The sequence below is a fragment of the Dasypus novemcinctus genome, chromosome 4 (assembly GCF_030445035.2).
Source record: "Dasypus novemcinctus isolate mDasNov1 chromosome 4, mDasNov1.1.hap2, whole genome shotgun sequence".
NCBI classification, from domain to species: Eukaryota; Metazoa; Chordata; class Mammalia; order Cingulata; family Dasypodidae; genus Dasypus; species Dasypus novemcinctus.
The window spans coordinates 154552880-154577162 of NC_080676.1; the positions used below are offsets into that span (position 1 = coordinate 154552880).

Consider the following 24283-nt stretch of genomic DNA (forward strand, 5'->3'; position numbering starts at 1 on the left):
TGTAATGGTTGGGAATGCTTTGATTCATGATGAAAAGGGTTGGGATGGAGTCTGTGTCAAACTGGTGTCATTCCCCTTCAGCCTATTACCACCACTAGGAGTGTTGGCCTGGTTTTGTTGGCTCTGCCTCTGTCCTACTCCACTCACAACTAGAAAATCTAGATTTTTAGAGGCAGTGTGATTTCTTTTAAGATACTGGCAGTTAATTTAAACATTTAAGCACCATGGACCAAATGAAATGCATCTGTGGGTCAGATATGGCCTGTCGGCCACCATTTTGTGACTTTTGATTTATATAATTGGCTTTAGATGTCCTCTGAACTTTTAGCATTTAGGTTTCAGAAATTCCTGCTCACATACAAAACACACCTTGTTAATTGGTCATTGCTTTACAGTAGGACCAATAGCTACTTGGTAAAGGGCAAGCATGTTCAGTTCTTGAATGTAAATCAATTTGTTAGATTATATATACCCATTTAGGCCAAAAGGTACGTACAGATTTCAGAGCTGTACAAAGACCGGAGATACCGTAACATGTAAACTGTCAGAAATTGCTGTTCACTGTCTACTTTTTCTTTGACTGAGTGATTGCTTATTTTAAGAACATCCATCAGTACAATTTAATATGCACCCATTGTGCTAATATCTTAGGGATATGAAATACTGCTTCCAGGCAAAGACTGCTTTGTCTGGAATATGACATTTTTTGCTCAGGCTATATCTATGAAGTTCAGATTAATTTATATTACCTATGATCCTTGGAATGTAGTATTAGCATGAAAATATTTTAAATGTTCTTTTAGACCAAGGGAATGATACAGTATTTTTGACCCTTCTTAATTTCTGTAGAATGGCCATATTATTGATTAACTTTCCTTTTTTGTCTTGTTTCCCTACTCCCACCGCAAATACAAAAGAGCAAATTGCAAATAAGAAAACTCAGATCTGGTATGACCTCCTCTACTTCTCTGCCCAGGGTACAATTGATTTGTTTTGCTCCTTCCTTCCCCCCATTTTTTCTTTCAGGATTGGCACTTTTTTTTTTTTTTTTTACTATTACAGCACTCTAACAAGGGAGTCCCTAACCAGTTTGAGAAGACTTCAGAAGTGGTTGGTGCAGATGAGCGCTTAGAGATGAAATTGCAAGCAAAAGTGTAGGTTTAACAAACCTTTTCTACTTAGAGGCTCCTATGCTTATAAAGTGGCACCTCTTTGCTTTTTAGATGGTAATGGTAGAATTCACCCTCTTCTGACCCAGAATCAAGGATTCCTGGTTTTGTCTTGGTTTAGATTTCAGTTTTTAAAAAAGTTCTCCTTGACCCCTATGCAGGCTATTAAATGCTTTAGTTTTTATGTTGGGTGAAGAAATGCAAGGGCAGCGAGATTGCTGTAGATGAGGTCACTTTGAGAAAACTTATTAAAATCAGACTTTAGCTGTGCATGTGTTTGTTTTTGGGAATATATTTGGGAACCCATGTGCATTCCTTCTGTTACAGGGTGGAGAGTCAGTCTCAGATATATGCCTCATTTTGTTTTTGTGCTCAATGTTTTGTGTGTGATTCATGAATAGAAAATACCTCTTCATTACTTGTTTTGAATCACATTTAAGGTGAGTTTACATTGCTGAGTGAAAAGCCAAGTTTGGGAGTAGGGCCTTTGCCAGGCATATTACTGGAAAGATGGACTTTGATGTTCCATCAAGTCAGTTTATGGCCCCATAGTAGCTTGTTTTGATCTGTCATTCTTTTGCTGATATATTGCTTGCCTTTTGTTTTGTTGGCAGTCACATGAGAAAGCAAGTGTATGAAGTACACGATCTTAAAAACCTGAGATACCAAATTTCCATCAGGGAAAGTTTATGTCCATCAGACAGAGTCCAGAATAGGAGTGCCATTCTCACATGTGGACTAAGGGGCAGGAGTTCTTAAAAATTCACTCTGTGTATTAGAAGTTTAAAAGTGAAGAAAAAGTTCCCATTAATGCTGTTTTCTTTACTAAATACCTTACCTGATTAGAATGAAATCACTAGAAAAATAGTTCTGATCCTGTTTCACTCAACTTTTATACCAATCTACTTGTCCTGTCCTTGAACTTAAAGAGAATTACCAATGGGCTGCATTGGTAATCAAAAACAACATGCCTCTGTTTCACGTTCACTTCTTAGGGTTTTTTGGGGGCAAAATTTATTCCAGTCTATCCAAATCCTGTTAAAGTAACCTATTTGTGGTCCTGCTATTTACTTCTAAAACTCTTTATATCTTCAAACCTTAGAGAAAATTATAAAGTTTCCCTTTTATTTTCTAACCAAAATGGTATCTGATGAAGCATCCCAGTGTTAGAATTTTCTGTGACTTGGTCTCCTGTGATAATGGGTCTCCAGTCTGCCAGGAAGCAGCTTGTGTTTATACTTTGGTCTCAGTTGCATGGGGAAATGAAGAGAAACTTTTTGATATTGGTTCTTGTAGGAACATAAAATTGGAACTGAAGTTGGATGAGAATAGGAAGAACATAACTATAGTGAAACAGTTTGATGACCTGATTTAATGTCTTTGACACATATTCTACCTCTCTAAACTTCATAATTGATAGCTGGTTTAAGCAGAGATGGTGTGTTTTCCTTTTTTTTTTTTTTTTTTTTTAACTTAATCCTCAGCTATTTTATAGATTGGTGTTATCTCCCATTTACAAATGAAGAATCGGAAGCAGATGGCCAGGGTCATACAGCTTGGTAGTCAAGTTAGTATTATTCTAAAGGAATCCCAAACTAGAAGCCATGTTTTTGATCCATGTATTTATACAAAACGCACCCTACAGTGATAGTATAGTTCAAGTTCCTTTAGATGGAAGGAAATATATATTCCACATTGATTTGAGTGTCTGCTAGGTACAAGCATTTGTGTCTGGAGAATATGGAGCTTATGTTCCAGTAAGGAAGACAAACTAGTGAAAGCTCTGAAGAAAAACAAAGCTGGCTAAGAGGGAACAAGTTCCATTTTATATAAGGTGCCCAGGGAAGGCAGAGACTTAAATGAAGTGAGGCTATGAGCCATGACTGTTGTCTCAGGACTGGAGAGCAGGAAGGAGTGAGTGTGGAGGGCTTAGAGGAGCTGTATCAACAGGCTCTCCTTGCTTTATGGACGGGTTTCATGTGTTTCCAGAAATAACTGACAGTGCATAGCAGTTGTTTAAATGTTTCATTTTTCCCCCCACAAGACTTTTATCTCATAATCTACCTTAATGACATAATTACCTTGAGGTGTATATATTTTTTCCCATTTTGTAGATGAGAATTAAGACCCAGAGACGGAGGCCTGTGCAAAAGTAAATTGCTTAATGAATCTCACATTATACCCATAACCCAACCTTAATCAATCAGTACTTTTCTGGCTCTTGCATCATCTCTACCTATAGGCACTTTTTTTTTTTTTTTGAGTAGTTTATTATATTTTCTTTATCTTAAAATTTCAAGCCTTTGGAAGAGTTACAAGAATAGTTCATTTTAACACTGAATACTTTTCGCCAGTTGTTAAAATTTGCCGTATTTGCTTTATCTTTATTGGCACAGTTTGAGTGTTGGAGTCATTTTGACATGAGTAGGAATAAGGGCACTTGCCCTCCTAACTACAATATAATTGCTGTACTCAATGAACTTGATATAACACTATTATGAAATTCATTTTATATTCAGATTTTCCCTTGTATTTCAGTAATAGCCTTTAGTTTTTTAATCCAAGATTCACTTAAAGACCACACATTTAGTCATTGTTCAGCCTTCTTTGATCACGAACAGTTCTTAAAAACCTTTGTCTTTAATAACTGTGGCACTTTGAAGAGTCCAGACCCACTTATTAATCTGCCCTCTTATAGCTTAAAAAAAAAAAAACTACTCTTGATGGTTGTGTAGGGTAGTTGAGAAGTTTAGCACTCTTGATCAGGTGTTTTAGGTGTTAATATGTAATTATTTTAACAAACATTTGAGCCACCTCCAGTGTTGCAAGACAGTGACCTAGACACTGGGGCCAAGTCAGCAAACAATTCAGATAGGAGTCTGTTCTCATGGAGTTTATATTATGGTGGTGGGGTGACAGAATAAAGAAAGAAGTTTTATAGTGTTAGATGGTAGTGAGTACTATGGAAATTCTGTAGACTGTACTTCAATTTGAATTTGTCTAATTGCTTCCTCATGATTAGAATCTGTTCTAATACCCTGACAGTTTTCATATTCCATAAAGTGTAACAAGAAACTTTACAGTTGAATCTGAATCCAAACAAGGTCCCCAGATTATACTTACTTGATGGCCTCTGACTCCCTAATAGCTTCCCCTTCCTTCCCTTTTTTCCAAGCCATTATTGAAGAAACTGAGTCATTTGTCCTCAATATCCCCACATTCTGGCTTTGGCTGATCACTTCCTGGAGTTTTAAGTATTCCTCTATTTTAGGTATTTTCTATAAACTGGAGGTAGAAATTTGATTAGATGTAGCTTTTGTTTTGCAGGAGTACTTAAGTGGTGCTGGGTGTAACATCACTTGAGGAGGCACCTAATAGCTGTGTTTAGAGACAAGACTAATCCTCGGAGGGTGCAGCTATTGCCAGCTTCACCCATTCATTCTAAAAATCTCCATCAACCCTATGCTTAAGGTTTTAGTATACTGATAATTATTACTAGATCCAATCCAGGTTTGCAAGTGGTTTTCTAATTTCATTTTTCCTTCTGTATCAGTTAGCTGGATTTTTTCTGACTTGTGTTTATTTCTAGCTTTTTTTTTTTATGAATATCTTCCTGAAAGTGTAAAAGGATGCTGTTCCTAATCTTTACTCCAGAGAGGATGTTCCTGAATAGCTGTAGTGATCCGCTAAAATGTCCTCAATTTCCTTATCTTTAAGTTGGCAATAATTAATGTGCCTGTCTCCTGGGATTTTTATGAGGATTAGATGAGTTAGTATGTACAGTGTAGAAATAGTGCCAGGTTCATGGTGTGTGCTAGTTATGGAAGTAACGTCCTGCAGTTTTATGGGAATAAGTGTAATGGAGAGGTGGAAAAATGAGAGGTTCTTCATAAATTAGCAGCAGGATGCTTGAACTTGTACAGGGTGAGCAGAAGGGAAGTGCTGCTTGTCCACATTGATCTATCCTTTGACTACATGGACACAACCACAGTGTAGGAGAGAACTGCACCTATCACTGCATACTGTGCTGTGGGTGTTGACAATTATAGTGGTGAAGCCCAGAACACAATCTGAAATAGTGCAATTTATGTTACAGACCATCTTGTGAGATGGGTAGGTTGGGTAAGTATGGTGTCTCTAGAGACAGATCGTTACCATTAAGATTTTTTATCTGAACAAAGGGCCTTCTTGCCTAGTCTGATTTGTTTTGTTGCCTTTTCATGCACTCTCAATTAGAGCTTTTTGACATTACTGATCACTGGTGAGGAGGAAACACTTTACTCCATTTTGGCCTTTTTAATCTGCCGTCTCATAGCTTAAAAGGCAAAACACTGTTGGTGGTTGTGTATGATGGTTGGAAAGTTTAGCACTCTTGATCAGGTGCTTAGGTGTTAATATGTAGTTCATTTATTTAACAGACAGTTGAGTACCTCCAGTGTGCAAGACAGTGGTGAACTAGGCATTGGGGCCACATCAGTGAACAACTCCAGTAAGAGTCTGTTCTCATGTATTAAGGTATTGGGGAGACAGAATAAACATAAATAAGATTTATAGTATTAGAAAATGGCGAGTGCTATGGAAATAAAACTAAATCAGGGTAAGGAGGAATTAAGATGGTCAGGATTATTTTTGAGCAAAAACATAAAGGAGAAGAGGGAGTGGCCTTCCTTGCAGAAGGAACAGACAATGTCCACGCCTAGATGCTTCTTTGGAACATTGTGCATGGAGGGGTGATTGCTTGCTGTGTTAATGCCCTGCAACTGGCCAAGGGCAGAGGCTTGGAGACAGTTATCTGGAAGAGATGGTATGGTGATTTGGACCAGGGACCTAATAGTTGAGGTAAGTGGTCAGAATCTGGATATATTTTTAAGGTAGAGTCAACAGGCTTTGCTTACTGGATTGGCCTGTGCCTGGGACTTCTTTTGTTTTTCATCTCTTCATATTCTCCATACATATATCTGTTTACATTTTGATCATACATAAATACTTCAGGTGGATTTTATCATAGTGCTTTTGGCAGTTTATTTTGTTAGAAATTCATCTGGAGTATTTTCTCTGCAAGCACAATTTTTAAACATGGTTGGTGTTGATTAATATTTTCAATTAATTGTTATTGTTTTATCTTGTAATAAAGGAATATCTTTTCATCCAGAGGTGAAAATGAGTATTTCTTGGAGAAAAGGAGAAGTGTATATGGATGAAATGTTAAATCCCTGTGGCTTATAAACTTATCTAGGCTACAAAGATTGCATTTGAAGAAATGATTTGCTTAAATGGGAAGCCATCCCTTATTACCTCTTATCTCCATGTGAGAAACTGGTAAAGTAGAGCTGGGCTGGTTGGTTTACTCTGCCCCACCTTTCACTCCTGTGATGATACGTGAGAAAATGGAAATCCTCAGCGTACAGGTTGAAAACCAAGTCCAGTCAGGGTTTCACAGACTTCTTATGTACCTTTTTTTTTCTTCTTTATTAGAGAAGTTGTGGGTTTACAGAACAATTATGTATAATATGCAATTCTTGTGTACTTTTAAAAACTTGAATAGCCAAGGTTGTAGGTATGACGGAAATGTTTTGTTAAAGAAATTTAAGGACAAATTCCTTAATGTCATAGGACTGTTACATCCAGTTACTTGTAGTGTTGTCTTCAGCTCAGTTTGTAGTTTAAAATTAGCTAGAGTTCATGTCTGTTGCCTTATGAAAACTTGCTTTGTTTTTAAGTGTTGTAAATAACTAATCTCATTATCGGTCAACATATTTAAAGAAGGCAAGGGTTTGAGAAAGGTCTTGTATGAGTATGTATATATTCCATATGAAGCATCATGAATCTATTTCTTAGTGTAATATGCTTTATTGGACCTTGAGTTAAGATGAGAAATGGAAACATTTATGAGAAGTTTGTAAGTAGAATATAAATTGCTACTAAAATTTTCATATTTTATTTGAATTAAATCATTTAAATAGCTGATAGTTGGTCATGTGGTTTGGAGCCTCTTTAAAACTTGCAACAAAGCTGCATATTTAATAAAATTATTTTAGCTAGTTTTTCTATATAAAAATAACTTTTGTAAAGCTCATAATATACCTGACATAGTTGAGAGTTTAATATGAGAGAAGCCAGTATCACTATAATCCATGTAAATTGTTGTGCTGGACAATATTATAAACTTTCTATAGGTTGTTTATTCAGTATTAAGCCATTAGGAATTAGCTGGTGGTTTACAAGTGAGGCACTTGAGACTCAGGTTAAGTTGGCAGGCACTAAGATCGTGCATTGAAAAAGTGGCAGCTTGGAACCCAGCCTTTCAAAGCTTGTCTGCTTTTTGTACTCCACACCCTTCTCCTTACAGAAGTATAAAATCTGGTGTAGTGAGAGCTCTGTATATCCACTCTGGGGTGAATTAGGGAGAAAACCAAGCCTTGGGTATGCCCCTGTCTTTTCTTTGTTTTTGGTAGATTATAGAAGGGTGATATATAACTCCAGACAGTCATGTTTGCAGAGGTCTCTGTGTGCTCTGTAACCCTTAAGTTGCTAGCTGGGAAGGTGAATGTTTTCCTTGGGTCAGAGTATGAACATGAATGGTCAAGTCTGCTCTTGCCAGAGTGCTGGGATGGGCCTGTACAGATTCTCTCGAGTGTGTGGTTTTTAAACTGGCTCCAAAGCCAGTTTGGTCAGTTTTAGGGTCACCACATTTTTCTAGCCTTAGTTAACCCAGCTGCCTCATTGAATTTACTATGACTTTTAAAGCTTTGACTGAGTTTAGGATTTTTTTTCCTTGTTCCCTGTTTAGTTCTATGGAGGTGTCCAGAATGTCCCAGAATAGTATTCTGATTTGGAAGATAAGTTGCCTTAGATATTACCAAAGGTGTAATTAATTCTTCAGTCATAATTAATTCATCCAAATACATGAAACTGTACCAAAATTATATTCTAATTCTGCAAAATTATCAATAAAACATTACTTTTTAAGAAAGAAGTTACCCCTTTGGGGGGATTATCTGCTGTGTTCAAAGCACCCTCGTGGTTGAGGTTTGTCAAAATCTTCCCATGGCCATTAAAAAACCGTTGTTTATGCATTCTAGGCATATTACTCTCATTGTGGAAATACTTGTTTTCTTAAGTAGTACAATACCGAAGAACCAACCCACATACTTGTCATAATTTTAATTATTTTATTATTTGTCCCAAATTTCTCACTTTAAGGGGCTTAGTCCTAGAAATATGAAAATATAAATTAAAATTCTCCATTTGAGCTGTAGGAAAAAAAATCAGTGTATATTCTTTCTAAAAATGAAAGCTCTAGGCAGTGTTCATTGTGTTTTTGTTGAAATACTTTAAAAGAAAGAAATAAAACTATATACAATTTATATTGTATATTGTATTTGGAGCCATTTCTAGGGGATGTACAGTTTAACTCCTAAAAGGCTGAAGTTCATGATTGATAATCTCTGTCATGACTAGTGGATGAAATTTATTTGCGTTGTATTACCTTTATATCTTTCTACGTGTGAACTTGACCTATTTTTGTTTTTGTTTTGTTTTTCCTTTCCAGTCTTAACAGGTGCTGGTGTCTGGATGGTTTTTTTGGTTATTTCAAATGGAAAAATTTTAAAACTGCACAAAGGCAGCTATCCAGTAAATGAGGAAGGGACTGCCAGCAGTGGCTTTTGAGGGGTCTGAAGAGGGATACCTTTCTTGTGGGCAGAAGGTGTCTTTCTTTTTCGCTTACCTGCTCTTTGAGTGAAGTTAGGGGTTAGACCTAGCATGGATATTTCATCCAGTCTGAATATTCAACCGGAGTAGACTTTGTCTTAGATAAGAGCCTTGCATAAATCATATTTGACAATGAAAACAATGCTAATAGAGAAGCCTGATGTGGTAGTGCTTCCCTGGTAATGGAGGAAGGAGCAGTTTGTTCTCTGAACAAATAAGCTGCTGCAGACAGCAGACATCCCCCTTGCAGACCCCCTTCCCTCAAAGCAAAGAACCCCTGGTTATCTTTCTGTCCCTTCTTGTGTCAGTCACTGCCATTGAGAAATGAGACATACGAAGGGCCCTTCTGAGCTGTGAGCCGTGAGCCTGGGCCAGTCTATAACTTGAACCAAGTGACTTGGAGGCTGGGAGGCAGGGGGAGCTCTGGGAGGGTAGAGTTTCTGCTAATTGAGGACCTGACCTTCACTCTGAAACAATATAGGTACCCTTTTAAATGATCAGTATTTATTAGTCATTCTAATTAGGTTTGATTTAAAATTTAGGCAATTCTTAAGTAATGTTGAAGTGTTTTTGTAAAAACTTGAGAATTTTTGGGGTGGGGAAGGTGGTCATAGAAATATGACTTATGTTAGGATTTGGCTGGTATGAAGTGATACAGATCCCAGTGTAGTGTTTTTTTGTGCTTTTGTCTGTGGTAATTTTATTTATTCTAGTCATAACTGACACTGACTTTTAGGAGGAAGGATTTTAATAAATTTTCTTAACATTATTGCAATGTTTTATACTTGCAGTGTTTTGTGCTTAAAAAAGGGCTAAAAACAGATGTATAAGGCAGCTTTATGAGTTAGATCTAATAACCTAATTTGGTAGGACATTTATTTTTTTCCTGTGGGAGATGTGCATGGCATTCTAAGTTTTTGGTATTATGGCCTATCGAACAGTTTTGAAAAGAGGTGGCATGATACAGTATCATTTATAGGATTTATATTTATTATTGATTTTTAAAGGAAAATGTCTAGGTTCACCAAACAACAGTTGGTTTTTCAAGCATAGAAAACCATTTTACTCTGAGGTTGCCTTATTACAAATGGAGAAATCACTTAGAAGTTAAGGTGTGGTTGTCTTAGTTTGGGGAACAAAATGTTTTTTATATTGATCTATTAGCTACCTTTATAATTAATTTTAAAAATTCAGAATTTGTCTCTTTTCCAGGAGAAAACCATCAAATTAGTGAATTTGATTTCAGATACTTTTTTTTTTTTCCCAAGTGGAGGAATTATCTTAATCCAGAGCTGAAAAATATCCATGATTGATTTACTGACGATGACTTGTCACCTAATTCTTGACAAATGTCTATTCCATTTAGGTTTGGGAGGTAAAATAATAATCAGATTATCTTTTAGTCTTGCAGAAAACATTTTCCCCCTCTTCCTGCCCTGTTCAGTACCTTTCAACAAAAAACATTTAGAAGAAAAAATACTCAACAAAATGAAACCTTGAGTCAGTGTCTTTATACTCTCTGAGGTTCTCTTGGATATATTGCTTAATAAAAGGAAAGAAATTAATTTGTTAAAAATATACCCTTCTCTTCTTTCAGCATCTTCCTCCTAAATAGAGTGAAGAACACAATTTTAGGGGTATTTTGTAGGTTGTATGTTTTTAGTGTCTTGTGTGGAATGTCTTGTTTCCCTTCTAGGCAGGAGTCATTCTCCTCTAAGTACTAGGTTACTGTAAGAGAGCAAACACAGATGTACATGTGCAGTGGGAATTTAGGAAAGTTTTGCAGCAATAGGTTTACCCAGACTAAGCCATCCTTGGTTATCTGTGTTTAAATTTCCTGGGGGTGGATGATAGCACCTAGTAATAAACATGACCTGCCACATAGGAAGGACTCTAATTGGCGTTAAAGTGCATTACTTTACTCTTGGGATTTGTAGTAGTATTTGAAGACTCATTTTGGTAACCTTACTATTAATAATTAGTGTTCTCTCCTTTCCCCACCGCCGGAAGTATTCTTAGTGCTTTAAGATCTTGGTCCCTATTCCAAACTGAGACCATCACAGTAAGACAAGAAAGGCCAGTATCATAGTCAGCTGTTTGTAGTCTCTGGAGCAATTACACCACTTAGTTATGAGGTTGATTAATTTTTTCCTTAGTTTGAAATATAAATATTCTTAATGATTTTTAAGTATTCACTGTAATACCATAGACTGTTCTTTTTTCTGTGGAACTGAAGTGTACTTAAAAAGATTCTGTTTTCTCCTTATAATGTCTTGTTACGCCGTGTGTTTGCTAGACTGAAAGTTTCCTCATCGCTTGGTGAGACCCTCCTCTAATTCAATCTTTGTCTTTTGTCTTTGCTGCCTTGCAGGGTTGGTACAGTAGGCTTCACTAGACTTAGCTGCAACTCAGAATTTCTCCTCCAGCACCTGAGTAAATGCTGATGGTCTTTTGGAGAGTGGATTAAGAGTACGAGCTAAGTTCTCAATCCCAATTAAGAAGCGGAGGAAAATTTAAACTGTCTCCTTCAAAGTTTATCACAGCCACCACCATCAAGACAGCAAACCAAAGGACAAAGACTTTGACCTGCTGTATTGCTTTGTAGTCCAGTTCACGTGTGGTTTACAGACTTGGCTGGGGGTACTAATAAGTAAATAAAAACTGGACACTTCTGTCATTGGAAGCTTTTATTCACAAAGTTACCAAAATGCGGGCTGTACTGGAGACAGCAGACATTGCCATAGTGGCTCTGTATTTTATCCTGGTCATGTGCATTGGTTTTTTTGCCATGTGGAAATCTAATAGAAGCACCGTGAGTGGATACTTCCTGGCGGGGCGCTCTATGACTTGGGTAGCTATCGGTGCCTCGCTATTTGTGAGCAATATTGGGAGTGAGCACTTCATTGGGCTGGCAGGATCTGGAGCTGCAAGTGGATTTGCAGTGGGCGCATGGGAATTCAATGCCTTACTGCTTTTGCAACTTCTGGGATGGGTTTTCATCCCAATTTACATCCGGTCAGGGGTATACACCATGCCCGAATACTTGTCCAAGCGATTTGGTGGCCATAGGATTCAGGTCTATTTTGCAGCCTTGTCTCTACTTCTTTATATCTTCACCAAACTCTCAGTGGATCTGTATTCAGGTGCCCTGTTCATCCAAGAGTCTTTGGGTTGGAACCTTTACGTGTCTGTCATCCTGCTCATTGGCATGACTGCCTTGCTGACTGTCACCGGAGGCCTTGTTGCAGTCATCTACACAGACACTCTGCAGGCTCTGCTTATGATTATTGGGGCACTCACACTTATGATTATTAGTATAATGGAGATTGGTGGGTTTGAGGAAGTTAAGAGAAGGTACATGTTGGCCTCACCTAATGTCCCCTCCATCTTGTTGACATACAACCTTTCCAACACAAATTCTTGTAATGTCCACCCTAAGAAAGATGCCCTGAAAATGTTGCGAGATCCATCAGATGAAGATGTTCCTTGGCCTGGATTTGTTCTTGGGCAGACTCCAGCTTCAGTGTGGTACTGGTGTGCTGACCAAGTCATCGTGCAGAGGGTCCTAGCCGCCAAAAACATTGCTCATGCCAAAGGCTCTACTCTTATGGCTGGTTTCTTGAAGCTTCTGCCAATGTTTATCATAGTGGTTCCAGGAATGATCTCCAGGATACTGTTTGCTGATGACATAGCTTGCATCAACCCAGAGCACTGCTTGCAAGTGTGTGGAAGCCGAGCTGGTTGTTCCAATATTGCCTACCCACGCCTGGTGATGAAATTGGTTCCTGTGGGCCTCCGGGGCCTAATGATGGCGGTGATGATTGCAGCTCTGATGAGTGACTTGGACTCTATCTTTAACAGTGCCAGTACCATATTCACTCTTGACGTGTACAAACTCATCCGCAAAAGTGCAAGCTCCCGGGAACTAATGATTGTCGGGAGGATATTTGTGGCTTTTATGGTGGTGATCAGCATTGCATGGGTGCCGATCATTGTGGAGATGCAAGGAGGCCAGATGTATCTTTACATTCAGGAGGTCGCAGATTACCTGACACCCCCAGTTGCAGCCCTGTTCCTTCTGGCAATTTTCTGGAAGCGCTGTAATGAACAGGGGGCTTTCTATGGTGGAATGGCTGGCTTTGTTCTTGGAGCAGTTCGTTTAATACTGGCCTTTACCTACCGTGCCCCAGAATGTGACCAACCTGATAACAGGCCAAGCTTCATCAAAGACATCCATTACATGTATGTGGCCACGGCCTTGTTTTGGGTCACAGGACTTATTACTATAATTGTCAGCCTTCTCACGCCACCTCCCACAAAGGAACAGATTCGCACCACCACCTTTTGGTCAAAGAAGAGTCTGGTTGTTAAAGAGAACTGCACCCCGAAAGATGAACCGTATAAAATGCAAGAGAAGAACATTCTGAGATGCAGTGAGAATAGTGAGGCCATCAACCACATCATCCCCAGTGGGAAATCTGAAGACAGCATTAAGGGCCTTCAACCTGAAGATGTTAATCTGTTGGTTACCTGCAGAGAAGAGGGGAACCCAGTGGCTTCCTTAGGTCATTCAGAGGCAGAAACGCCAGTAGATGCTTATTCCAATGGACAAGCAGCTCTCATGGGTGAGAAAGAGAGACAGAAAGAAGCAGAGGATGGAGGTCGATACTGGAAGTTCATAGACTGGTTTTGTGGCTTTAAAAGTAAGAGCCTCAGCAAGAGGAGTCTCAGAGACCTGATGGATGAGGAGGCTGTTTGTTTACAAATGTTGGAAGAGACTCCACAAGTTAAACTAATACTGAACATTGGACTTTTTGCTGTATGTTCACTTGGAATTTTCATGTTTGTTTATTTTTCCTTATGAACTTCTAAGGATGTGGTGAGACACTAACTTAAGAAAATACTGGTCTTTGAAAAAAATTATGTAACTGTTGCATCTCTCAGGCATTGTTTACGCTATAGGTTTTAGCCAAATTTTACTTAGCAGAAAATCATCTATTTCAAGACTTTGTTTTCCCAGAGATGGATGAAAGTAAATCTTCTTCAGCTTAAAGGAAGCAAAACTTGTTTAGCAGACTGAATTGTGCAAATGTGGTTTAAATTTTTCCATACCAAAGTAAGGAGAGACCAGCTATTCTCATAGAATACTTAGAGCAGAATATATGTTAGGATAACACGAATAGGTCTCCTGTCTGCACTGCCAAATCTTGGTAGACCTACATCTAATCCTGAAGTGTAGAAGACTTGCTCATTTCTAAGTTTTTCCTCTGCTGTGTAATCCCTATTAACATAGAAAAAAAAAGGAATTCTTAGACATTATACAGTCTATTATGTGCTGAAAAATCTAATGTGCTTGTGTGGTACTTATGTCAGGACAAGTTAATTAGTTTGCCAGGTTGATTTTGTTAGTGTGAGCCTGTACATTTTGATTGCCAAAAGAAAGGAAGAATGTTTTTCTGTAGCTATTCTTGTATTGGCAATCTGTGGAATGTTGGGAAAAACTTTGTTCCAGTTCCCCCCCGCCTTTGACCCAAGCTTGAGTTGAACCATACCCCCATGACCACCAAGTCTGTCTTTGTAAAGTCACATGATTATATTGTTAAATGATTATGAGGGAGAAAATGAAGTAAACACTATCATTGATCCCTACCTTATTGACCGAAATAAGGTGGTTCATTGAGTTTGGGAATTAGCAATTCCCAAGCAGTGTTTGATCAACTTAGCTAAATAGTTGATGATTTGATGACTTGTAATTCTTTCCAGCATTGCTCTTGTCATTTGGTGACATTCTTTGTTAGCCAAGTAGCCAAGAGCCTTCCCAAGTGGACCCAGTTGGAAGTAACGTCCTGTCACTTGAAAAATTGACACTGCCTTTGTTCTGGGGTGCCATACTTGATTAGGTTGGGTTTTTAGAGGGAAAATTTAGTTTTGATGTCATATTGTATCCTTGATACATTTTTTTTCCTGATTTATTTTTTTCTCAAAAGACTTACCATTGTACGTGGCCTCTACATTTCTGCTTAAAAAGTTATATGGCTTGGAGCATAAAGATGTTTCATTGCAAACTGGTCATCAGTGACAAGCTTTGCATGCTTTGCCCCGTTCATCGATCAATTGTCACTTGAGTCTTTCTATTGAATAGATAGCATGTTCAAGAGGTGCAATGAACAAAACTTTCTGGAAATAGTAGTGTATATTATGGAGGACATTATAGGACTTGGTAATTAGAGGAGCTGCTGCCTTGACTTGGTACCCAGTTGCAACTTCCGTGGATGGGAATCTATTTTTCACAGGCCAATTCCCCTTAGTGAGTTCAGGGTCCAAAAGACATTAGAGAGAGGCTATAGGTTATGTAGTTCTGTGTCCATTTATGCTCAGTACTGTCCTTTGTCCTTCCTGAAAATGAAGGAAGCTAATTAATGTATCTACTTTCTTTTCTTTAATCTCCAGTACTTTTTAAATTGCATGCTTTTTATTAAGCTTGTAATTCTTTAGGGAATATTATTACTTTTATAGATTTTTGTAGATTTTGAATCAAAACTCAGTCCTAATAACTTTAAATTTTTTGTAGTCTGCAAACTATTTCATTCTGATGGACTTGATTAGTCCAAGGTTTATTTTAGAAATTACTGGGTAGCACAATGTCTTCCCATCTCCAGGAGGCTTTCTGATGGACTGAGTCTGTAGATGAAAATGTATAGCATGTGTTTCTGAAGAGCTTAGAGTGCCTTGTCAAATTTTATATCTTAGTTTTGTTCTTCAGGTTTATAACCTGGGGTCCAAATAGATAGGAACCATCCTTTTCTTATATGGAGGCTGAGGCTGTGAACTGTCCGGAGTTAAAAAGTCTGTTTGGAAAGAACACCCCACATTTCTAAATCTAGACTCATGGTTTGTCCATTAGACTGTTCTTCCTGTGAGATAACCTTTTGGTATTTGGGATATAAGATCTAGGATTTTTCAATTACTACTGAATTAGGGTAATTAAAATTTTTTTTTGACTCTGAATACATTCCTGTGTAACTTAGCAGTGGGGATTGGTGTATTGCCTGGGCAGCCTTCCTACCCTTCTATATCCAGCATAAATGAATAAGGGGTGTTTATGTGTATTTTTTCCCCGTTTATTTAATGTTGAGTCCTACTAGTTTGGAATATTAGTGTCCCCCTACCTTCTCTCTGCTATTGTCTTAGTAAGATACATAAAATACATCATCTTGTGTCTCTTTGTATGTATATAGAAGTAGGTCAAGTTTAGAGTACTGATGTCTGTTAATAAGGAATGACTATTAGCAAATCCATTAGGATTGTTTATTCTTGCCAGTATAAACATCACTTTATTTAGGCTGAAGTCCCTAAAGCTTGTCTTTTTTACTGCTTCCCAGTAATAGAGAATGTGCTTGAATAAGTATGTGAATTGCTGATTGAAGTCTTCAGTCTATATTTCATTAGAATGATTGTTTCTGGAATGATACGTAGTCTGTCTTAAGCTAGCAAAATGTTCATACTTTACACTAATTAAATGGGTCTTTAATGATGGCATTTGATACCTAGACATAAACATGTATTTATTTTTATATTAGCTCAAGCTAAGGTTCGATTGACTAAGAGTGATATTGACTCATCCAAAAGTGAAAATGAGGTGAAGATGTTGGTTTTCAAAGGTGGAGAAAAATAGTGCCTCATCAGTTGTTAATGGCATTCCTCAGTTCTTAGATTTTTGTGGTCATGGGCAACCTTAGTCACATGTTTTGATGAGAAGGACAGACTTATTACTCTGGTATACAGAAAGATCATTGACTCCTTTGTGGTATCTTTGATTTTCCTTTTCATCTCAGAGTATTTTATCCAGCCATACCACCACAGTAAGCTTTTGAAACTGGAGCCAGTCAGTCTCCCTTGTGAGGGTTATCACTCTTTTTCCTTAAAGTTAGAGAAACATCAAGCAGTAGCAATGGGGCTGTGTCCTTCAGCTTAAATTCAGTAGATCTGATCCCCCAGATCTTCCTTTTCACTTGGCTTTTTGCACAGAGAGGCTGACCAGGGTCACAATAGCTGTACCTTAAAAAATTTGCAGGGACATATCTCTCTCCATTTTAAGAATTAGAATCATTGTTAGTTCACTAACTTGAGGCCAAGTGGGGGTAAAAAGTCTTATCTAAGGTGGTTAGAGTCTTTAAGTTGCTACCTTCTCGATTCATTACTTTCTTTCCTATTCTGGGTGCATAGATCTTTCTCCTCTCTCTTTAAATATCATTTAATGCAGCCTATGGGTTATTAACAGTCTTTACACACATCCCCACCTCCACCCCCCACCCCACCCCCAGGAAACCGCTATATTGTTAGCTGTTAAAAGGTCAAGTCCTTAGTGTTCCCACTTGGCAGTATTATGCTTACCTTCTTCTCTTATACTTTACTTCCCAGTTGCATTTTCATCCATGAGATGATGGTTGGAAAGAACCACATGGATATCTAGTATGGTGATATTTCCCCCATTCCCTAGGTTTGGGTTGGGAGAAAATACATACAAAACCACCCCTTTTGAGACTATGACCACAGAGACTAGCCAGAACAAAGCTTTCCTAAGAAATCAGAAAAACTATTAAGTGAGATGCTGAGAAGTACCTGAGTGGCATAGACGCTAACAAGTTAGTAAAGGACAAATAGCTTAAAAATTAAAGACTTAGAATCATATTCATTAGATTCTAGAACTCAAAGAATCTTGGCTGTCAGCTAGTTTAAACATCTTCATATAGACTAGGGTACCAGTGAATTAGCCTATTAAACCATGGTTTGACATCAAATACAATGAAGAACGAATTTATTCACACATTTGAGTTTAAAATGACTGATATTTGATAGTGATAATTTACTAGAAAAAATGTGTTTAGGATTCATTATTCATAAAATTTCTCATTAGGAAGGTGTTAACTTGCTGAAGTCATTTCAGTGTTGACATTAGAACAGGTTTTACAAATAGGATATATTTTTATATGCGTATGACCTGCTGTTTGGGGAGACTGGTCTTTTCCTGTATTTGTTTTCCCTCACATTGCTATTTAGTTCTTCACTTATTCTTTCTTTCAGTACTTTGAAATTCTTTGGTCTTTTGGCAGCTTAATTCACTTTTCAAGTTTATTGCTGTGGTATATCAAAAGTGCTGCTTTGCCCCCAGTATTGAGGACTTAGATCCAAATAATGTGTCATTAAATATAATTATGTTTAAATACACTAAATTGCTATTAGCTTTAAATGTTAATTCTCAAGAATGATTTTCTCAGACTTACTTGGTATTGAACATTATTAGAGCACTGATAACAGTATTTTATTCTCAAAACTGGTTTTTGAAAAATTATGGAGAGCTCAGTAGTTAAAATTCATGTATCCCTTGGAAATGATGGTAACATAATAATTCAGAAAGGCGGTGGAGTTTGTTCTGGTCCCCAAAAGGCTTACTCTTGCAAGTAAAGAAAGACAAAAAGTTAGAATTGGTTAGTTGGCATCTAGAGATACTCTTTTGTCCTTACTAGCTATGAGCCTGCATTGCAGAAGAAGAGTTACTTTTGAGAGAGAGGCTTGGTTGGCTTAACTCTGGGCTGCAAACCCCATTTCCTCTATTGAGGTCACTTCTCTTAATTTGGCATGATTTTTGTCAGACTCCCCTCTGGAAAACTGTAGTTGTTCAGCCACTGTGAGTCCTAGGACAGGCTTTATCTAAGGTTCAAAGTAATTAATAAGCTTTGCTGGCACGGAGTCCCACAATACTATTTATTTAGTCATATGAAAATGTTTTTGTTTTTTTTCTATAAGTGACTCTCCAATTCTGGGGATAAGGGTTTGAACTACTGATTTACCTTTAAAGGAATATTGTGAGAATTGATGTAATTTGTGTTTTCCATTTCCATCTAGAGATGGAAACCTTTACAAAAGGTGAGATTTAGGTTTTTGTTCTGGGTTTGCACCTAATTTCTGGTAGCCAATAATCTTAACCATTGGCATACAGTCTTGTACTCAGAAATAAAAAAGGTTTGATGTCTGTATCATTACTGATCTCATGCACTTTACTTTAGGAGTGGATCATACTCTGAGGCTGTTGACTTTAACCTTACTTTATGTAACAACTCGCTAAGTTTGGTTACCTGGATTCATAGCATTTTTGAAGAGGGCTTCTAGAATATAGTAGGCAGCTGAAAGCAAGCCAAGACAAAACACGGGGCCTGGGTTTCTTCTTAGTGTAGGATCATTGACTTTGCCCTCTTCAGTAAAGCACTGTACCAGAATGGGTGTCCTAAATAATGACAGCACCTGCCCTTCTATCCCCACCCTGGCCTAGTTTACATTTGGTGAATTCTGTCAATAAGGGAAATACATATTTTAGTGATTTCAGCAACAAAAGATGACCAGTATCTACAACCTAATTGGAGGCTCTGTTTACCTTGGCATTATCTTGCTCCCTAGTGTTACTGGATAAAGGAGTATTGAAAAGGAATGTTAAGTTTTTTTTCTTGCTCTGGAACAACTAGTCTAGATAGTTTTTCAGTGTATCTGAGACTTCTGTAAGTGGAGTGTTCCTTTATAGCTCATTTTTTGTTGTAACAATTGGAACTTGGTATTAGGCTCACTGCTGTTATTGAAATTCTAAATTAGTCAAGGCCAATTTATAATATAATCAGCTTATGAAATTTATGTGTTTTGATTAGTGCCTTCTGGTTAATAATATTGACTCTGCTAAGTCTTGCACCTTTCCCTTTTTTGATAAAAACTCGTGTTACTATTCTTTTAAAATTTGTTTTAACTAGTGAAGGAAGCAAAAAAAAAATATTTACTTACATGCATCCTTTATTTAGGTTCAAGGAAACCAGCTACTCTCTATATTTGTGTTATAGCTTCAATATTATTTATTTGTCTGTATTTCTTTCATATCTTTAAAAATTTAAAGCTTCTTGGGTTAATTCTGTGAGTATATTTTAACTTTATTGCTTGTCCAGTGCAGGGTTCATAGACATATCTGAGAACATATTTGTGAGAACAATTTATATTCCATGATAGGGAAAAAGCTAAAGGTCCATAGAAAGCACAAAAGTGTGGTCACACACGTGTATCTCCAAACAAAGCACAAGACTTAGTATTCTCAGTATTCCACAAGTGCCAGTCTTAAAGCCTGCCAGATGTTTGTCTCGGGGTTGTGATAGTGAGGACCACAGTATTGAAAGTCCTAAGCAAAGAGGTATCTGACTAGATTTTGGGTCCTCTATGATAAAACGCTCCAATGTGATAATCTGAATAAGTTTGTACCACTTTGGTGGAGGGAGAGAATACAAATGTCTAGAATGCTGCAATTATATTTGGGGTTTGTGGAACTAAAGAAAGGGATATATCTAGGTTTTTGTTTGAACGGTTTGTTGACTAGGTTTTTGTTTGAATAGTTTGTTGACAAACAACTGCTTCCAGCTGTAGAGCCACTGGAGTTGTTCTTATCCTAAATCTTTAGGAAATAATATCTCCCATCAAAAATGCTCAGAAAACAATTCCACATTTTACTGGGGCAAATACTACTGTCTTTAATTTTTGTATAGGTTTGCCTGTGAAAAGTGAAGTTGTCATTATTTTCATATACTTATGTTTCATTTTATTTAATAATGGAGAATTGGATCCAAGAATTTTAGCATCAAACTAATTCTGAGACAGCCCTGCCAAATGAACTACTCTGTTTTCACAGTGGCAGTAAGAGTCTAAAAGATTCTTTTGCCTGGTTTATTACCCTCTCCAAGACTAGATGAGATGAAGTCTTTGAGTGTGTGTGTGAAAGAAGAAAATGTTTTCTTCCTCTCAGCCTTGTCTTTATCCTACCTTCACTCCTTCCATCTCTGAAATAGCCCATGCTTATTAGGAATGAATTAAATACATCTTTCTCTTGGGATTTGCCCTTATGTCAAGAGATGAAACTTTAGGATGGGAGAGAAGGGACTACCTTCATTGCCATTCTCCTGTATTCTGTATATTTATCTTCATAGGGAAAGACTTGGTCAACTCAGTAATATGTTCAGAATGAAGATTATAGCTGGTGTGTAGACTCCTGTGATATGTGACTCTTTGAGGGAGAGGTCTTCCCAGCAAAAAGCTAGTCAGCTATATACCTACGCATTCTTTTAGAAGTTAAACCTTAGGCGAGAGAGAAGAGGTGTAGGGGGGGGGAGCAGGGATACCAGAAATGCAGGAAAAAGGAGACGTTTGAGGTATCTTCTTGGCTTAGCAATATGTGATAATACAAAGCATTTGTATCTGCTTTTTGCATCTTTAAATGTTAATAGTTTGAGAGAACTTCTAAGAAAGAATGCTTTTAAAGATTCCTTTGGCAAGTATCTTTTATTTCATTTATAATTTCATGGAAAACGGCTTTAATTAGCCTGGGTGAAAAATAGTCCTAGCAGTGTAAATATGTATAATTAGAACTTTTGAATTTCACTGTGAGATCTCTTAACTTTTAAGTTGGTGAACAGATCAACACGTCTTTTGCTCATGGACTTTTCTGTGGGGTTGTTAAAATGCAAGAGCTTTATTATTATTTTTAATAATGACATATTACATTAGTGTGTCAGGTGATGGTGTGGAATCTGTTCTGCTTTCCCCCATCATCGTTTCAGTTTATAGATTGCCGACAGAGTTCACATGTAGAGTAGGAATTGACCTAGTCTTTGCTTGGACATTCCGTTTTCTCTTGTCCAGCTGATGTTGGCAGTCACATGAACTGTGCTATGCTTCTCAGTGCTTTTTTTTTTCTTTTAATGAGGTGGATATAAAAAATAGTTGCTGTGCAAAAAGTTAGTAGTCTTCTTCAAGAAGAAAAATGGTTCCTTTTCTAATATCCTGTGAAATTGCTTCATTCATTCATTTTTAAGCCAAATGTCAGCAGAGTACTGCTACTTTTATCTAGTAATTTTGATATGTAAGTATTAATGCATTTTAAAAAGATGTGTATGTTAAAAATGTTTTTCCTAGTGGTCTACCTGTTATGCTTTGTTCAGATTTTCTGTGAGAGACCAGTCAATACACTGGGGAGGTGTATTGTATAGCTGTATCATTTTAGTTAGTTATCATGCATTGTAGACCAATGTGATTATAAATGAAGCTGTTGAAAATTGAAAATTGATTTTATTGGTGAGGTTTTTTTGAATTGTAAACTGATTTCCAATTTACCTTCCATTGACCACAGCATTTTTTTATTTAAGTTTGGTTAATTGGGTCCATCTCATTATACGATGTTTTAGTTGCAAGCAGAAAGTAGAATTTGGTATGGACCAGGTTACTTCCATATTGAACGGAATATAGTGAAATTGTGGATTTAGGATTGTTAATCATTCATGACAATTCTAACTTGACTATTCTAACCTGTATGCAATCTGGTTTTTAAAATTGTAGACATGTATGACCTTGGTTTAATGTGTTTTTAAAGTGTTATTGCTGTTCAAAAAATGAAGCAAATATGCTCAAGAGCTGTCAGTTTTCATTACTGACCCAGTGTAAAATAAAATACACTGTTCTTTGTGTATTGTGTGTTATTTTGCCAGCTGCTGCATTAGCCTTCAAAAGTATTTGGAAACTTAAGATGAACTACATTTCTTGCAAAGTACATTCTTTTCTGTGGTATTTTGTCTTGTAACTGAAGTACAGTAATTATTTTATGGAAATGTTAGCACTTCTGTACCAACTTTGAATAAAATGAAAAATTTACATCGACTGAGTATTTTCAGTGTGAACACATCTCGCCTCAAAAATGGACAGTATTCTGTGCTGTGCTGTATCAGAGCTGAAGAGGTTCTCTCACTTCATCTCCTTTTCAGCTCATGAGTGGTTTCCGCTGAGTTTGCCCTATTGCTTATTGCAGTTTGTACCCTTGTAAACAGGAACTCGCAGGTATTGACCGAGAGTTGTGTTATATACAAAACATTGAGGAAGTAAAAATATTCTTAAGTTTTTTGCCTTCTATACCTCCCTCTCTTCACCTCTAAAATAGACTTTGTTTATCAGGAATGAATTAAACATGTCTTTCTCTTAGGTTTTGCCCCCCTGTCAAAAGATGTAACTCTCAAAATGGGAGAGTGCCTTTGTTCTCATTCTCCTCTATTTTGTAGATTTATTCTTTGAGAATTGTCTCTTTTGAAGTGAGGTTTATGATTGAAATTACAAATTTGAAATTTATAGGAAAGTTATAAGAATAATATGAAGAAGTTAGGGATAATAATTTCACCCATAGCTAACATTTTGTGTCATTTGCTTTATCATTCTCTAATCAATGCAAAATATTTTTTTCTGAACTTTTTGAGACTTAAGTGGTAGGCATCATTCCCCTCTACTCCTTAGTACTTTGGGATATATTCCTTACGACAAGGATAGTCACTCAACCACAATATAATTATAAAAATCAGGAAAGTAACTGATAAAAACACTTATAAAGACTTTAATGTCCCATTTTAGCACTTTTTTTTTTTAAGTCCAAAAGCCAGTCTATTGCTTTCTTGTCTCCTTTAATCTGGAGCAGTTCCATAGCCTTTGACTTTTATGGCATTGATGTTTTTTTGAAGAGTAAAGGCCACTTGTATTGTGAAGGTTTCTTCTCAATTTGGTTTTAGATTCCGATTATGCATTTTGGGCATGAGTACAAACTAAGTAGTGATTAGTCCTCAAAGCTTCACCTCAAGAGGCATGTTATGTTGGTTTGTCCCACTATTGGTGACATTAGTTAAACCTTGATCACTTAGTTAAAGTGGAGTTTACCAGGGTTCTCCACTGTCTGGTTACTATTTCTTCCTTTTATAATAAGTTGTCTGTGGGGACCTTTTATAATAAGTTATTTGTGGGGAGATACTTAGATGATGTAATAAGCCTATTCCTCATCAAACTTGACTGCCTGGTTCAATCTGCTAATTCTTAAGTTATTACTATAATGGTGCAGAATGATGATTTTTTAAACTTTTTTTATCCATACTGAAAGCAAAAGCTCCTTTTCCCCATAAATCATTGATATGAACTCGCGGATTATTTTATTCATTGAATTACAATCCATTATTGTCATTTTGCTGTACTATTTCCAGTGGGACCCCCTTTAAACTAGTTCCTTTGTCCTTTATGACATGTTTCCATTACTTTCTGAGCAGTTCTTGCCCTTTTCCTTGCCCCAGTTCAGAAATCAGCCATTTTTAGGGAATTTTATTTAGATACCTAGCTCTGGGGATACTCATTGCACTGGGGTGTCACTACTTTTGGGACTTTTCAGCACACAGAACTAGGAAAAAAATTTTTTTTTTTAAACCTGAGGTTGGTACAACTCACTTTTGTTTTAGTATTGTGACTTGCCTTGCTCAAAGTGGGAGAGTCTCTGGCCTGATGTTATCTGTGGGTAATGG

At 37.1% G+C, this 24283-nt stretch overlaps 1 protein-coding gene across 4 annotated transcripts in view; it reads left to right on the forward strand.

Moving 5' to 3' along the window:
- SLC5A3 (solute carrier family 5 member 3) overlaps window positions 1–24283 on the forward strand; it is a 69708-nt gene that overhangs the window by 9059 nt on the left and 36366 nt on the right. Inside the window, exon 2 of one of the 4 annotated variants that reach the window (XM_071214947.1) lies at window positions 11254–22616. The exons of the other annotated variants lie outside the window; for them this stretch is intronic. Coding sequence (XP_071071048.1) covers window positions 11590–13746 — 2157 coding nt within the window. The 5' untranslated portion in view covers window positions 11254–11589 and the 3' untranslated portion in view covers window positions 13747–22616. Of the gene's footprint in view, window positions 1–11253; window positions 22617–24283 lie in introns of those variants that run through there. 4 annotated transcript variants of the gene reach the window in all.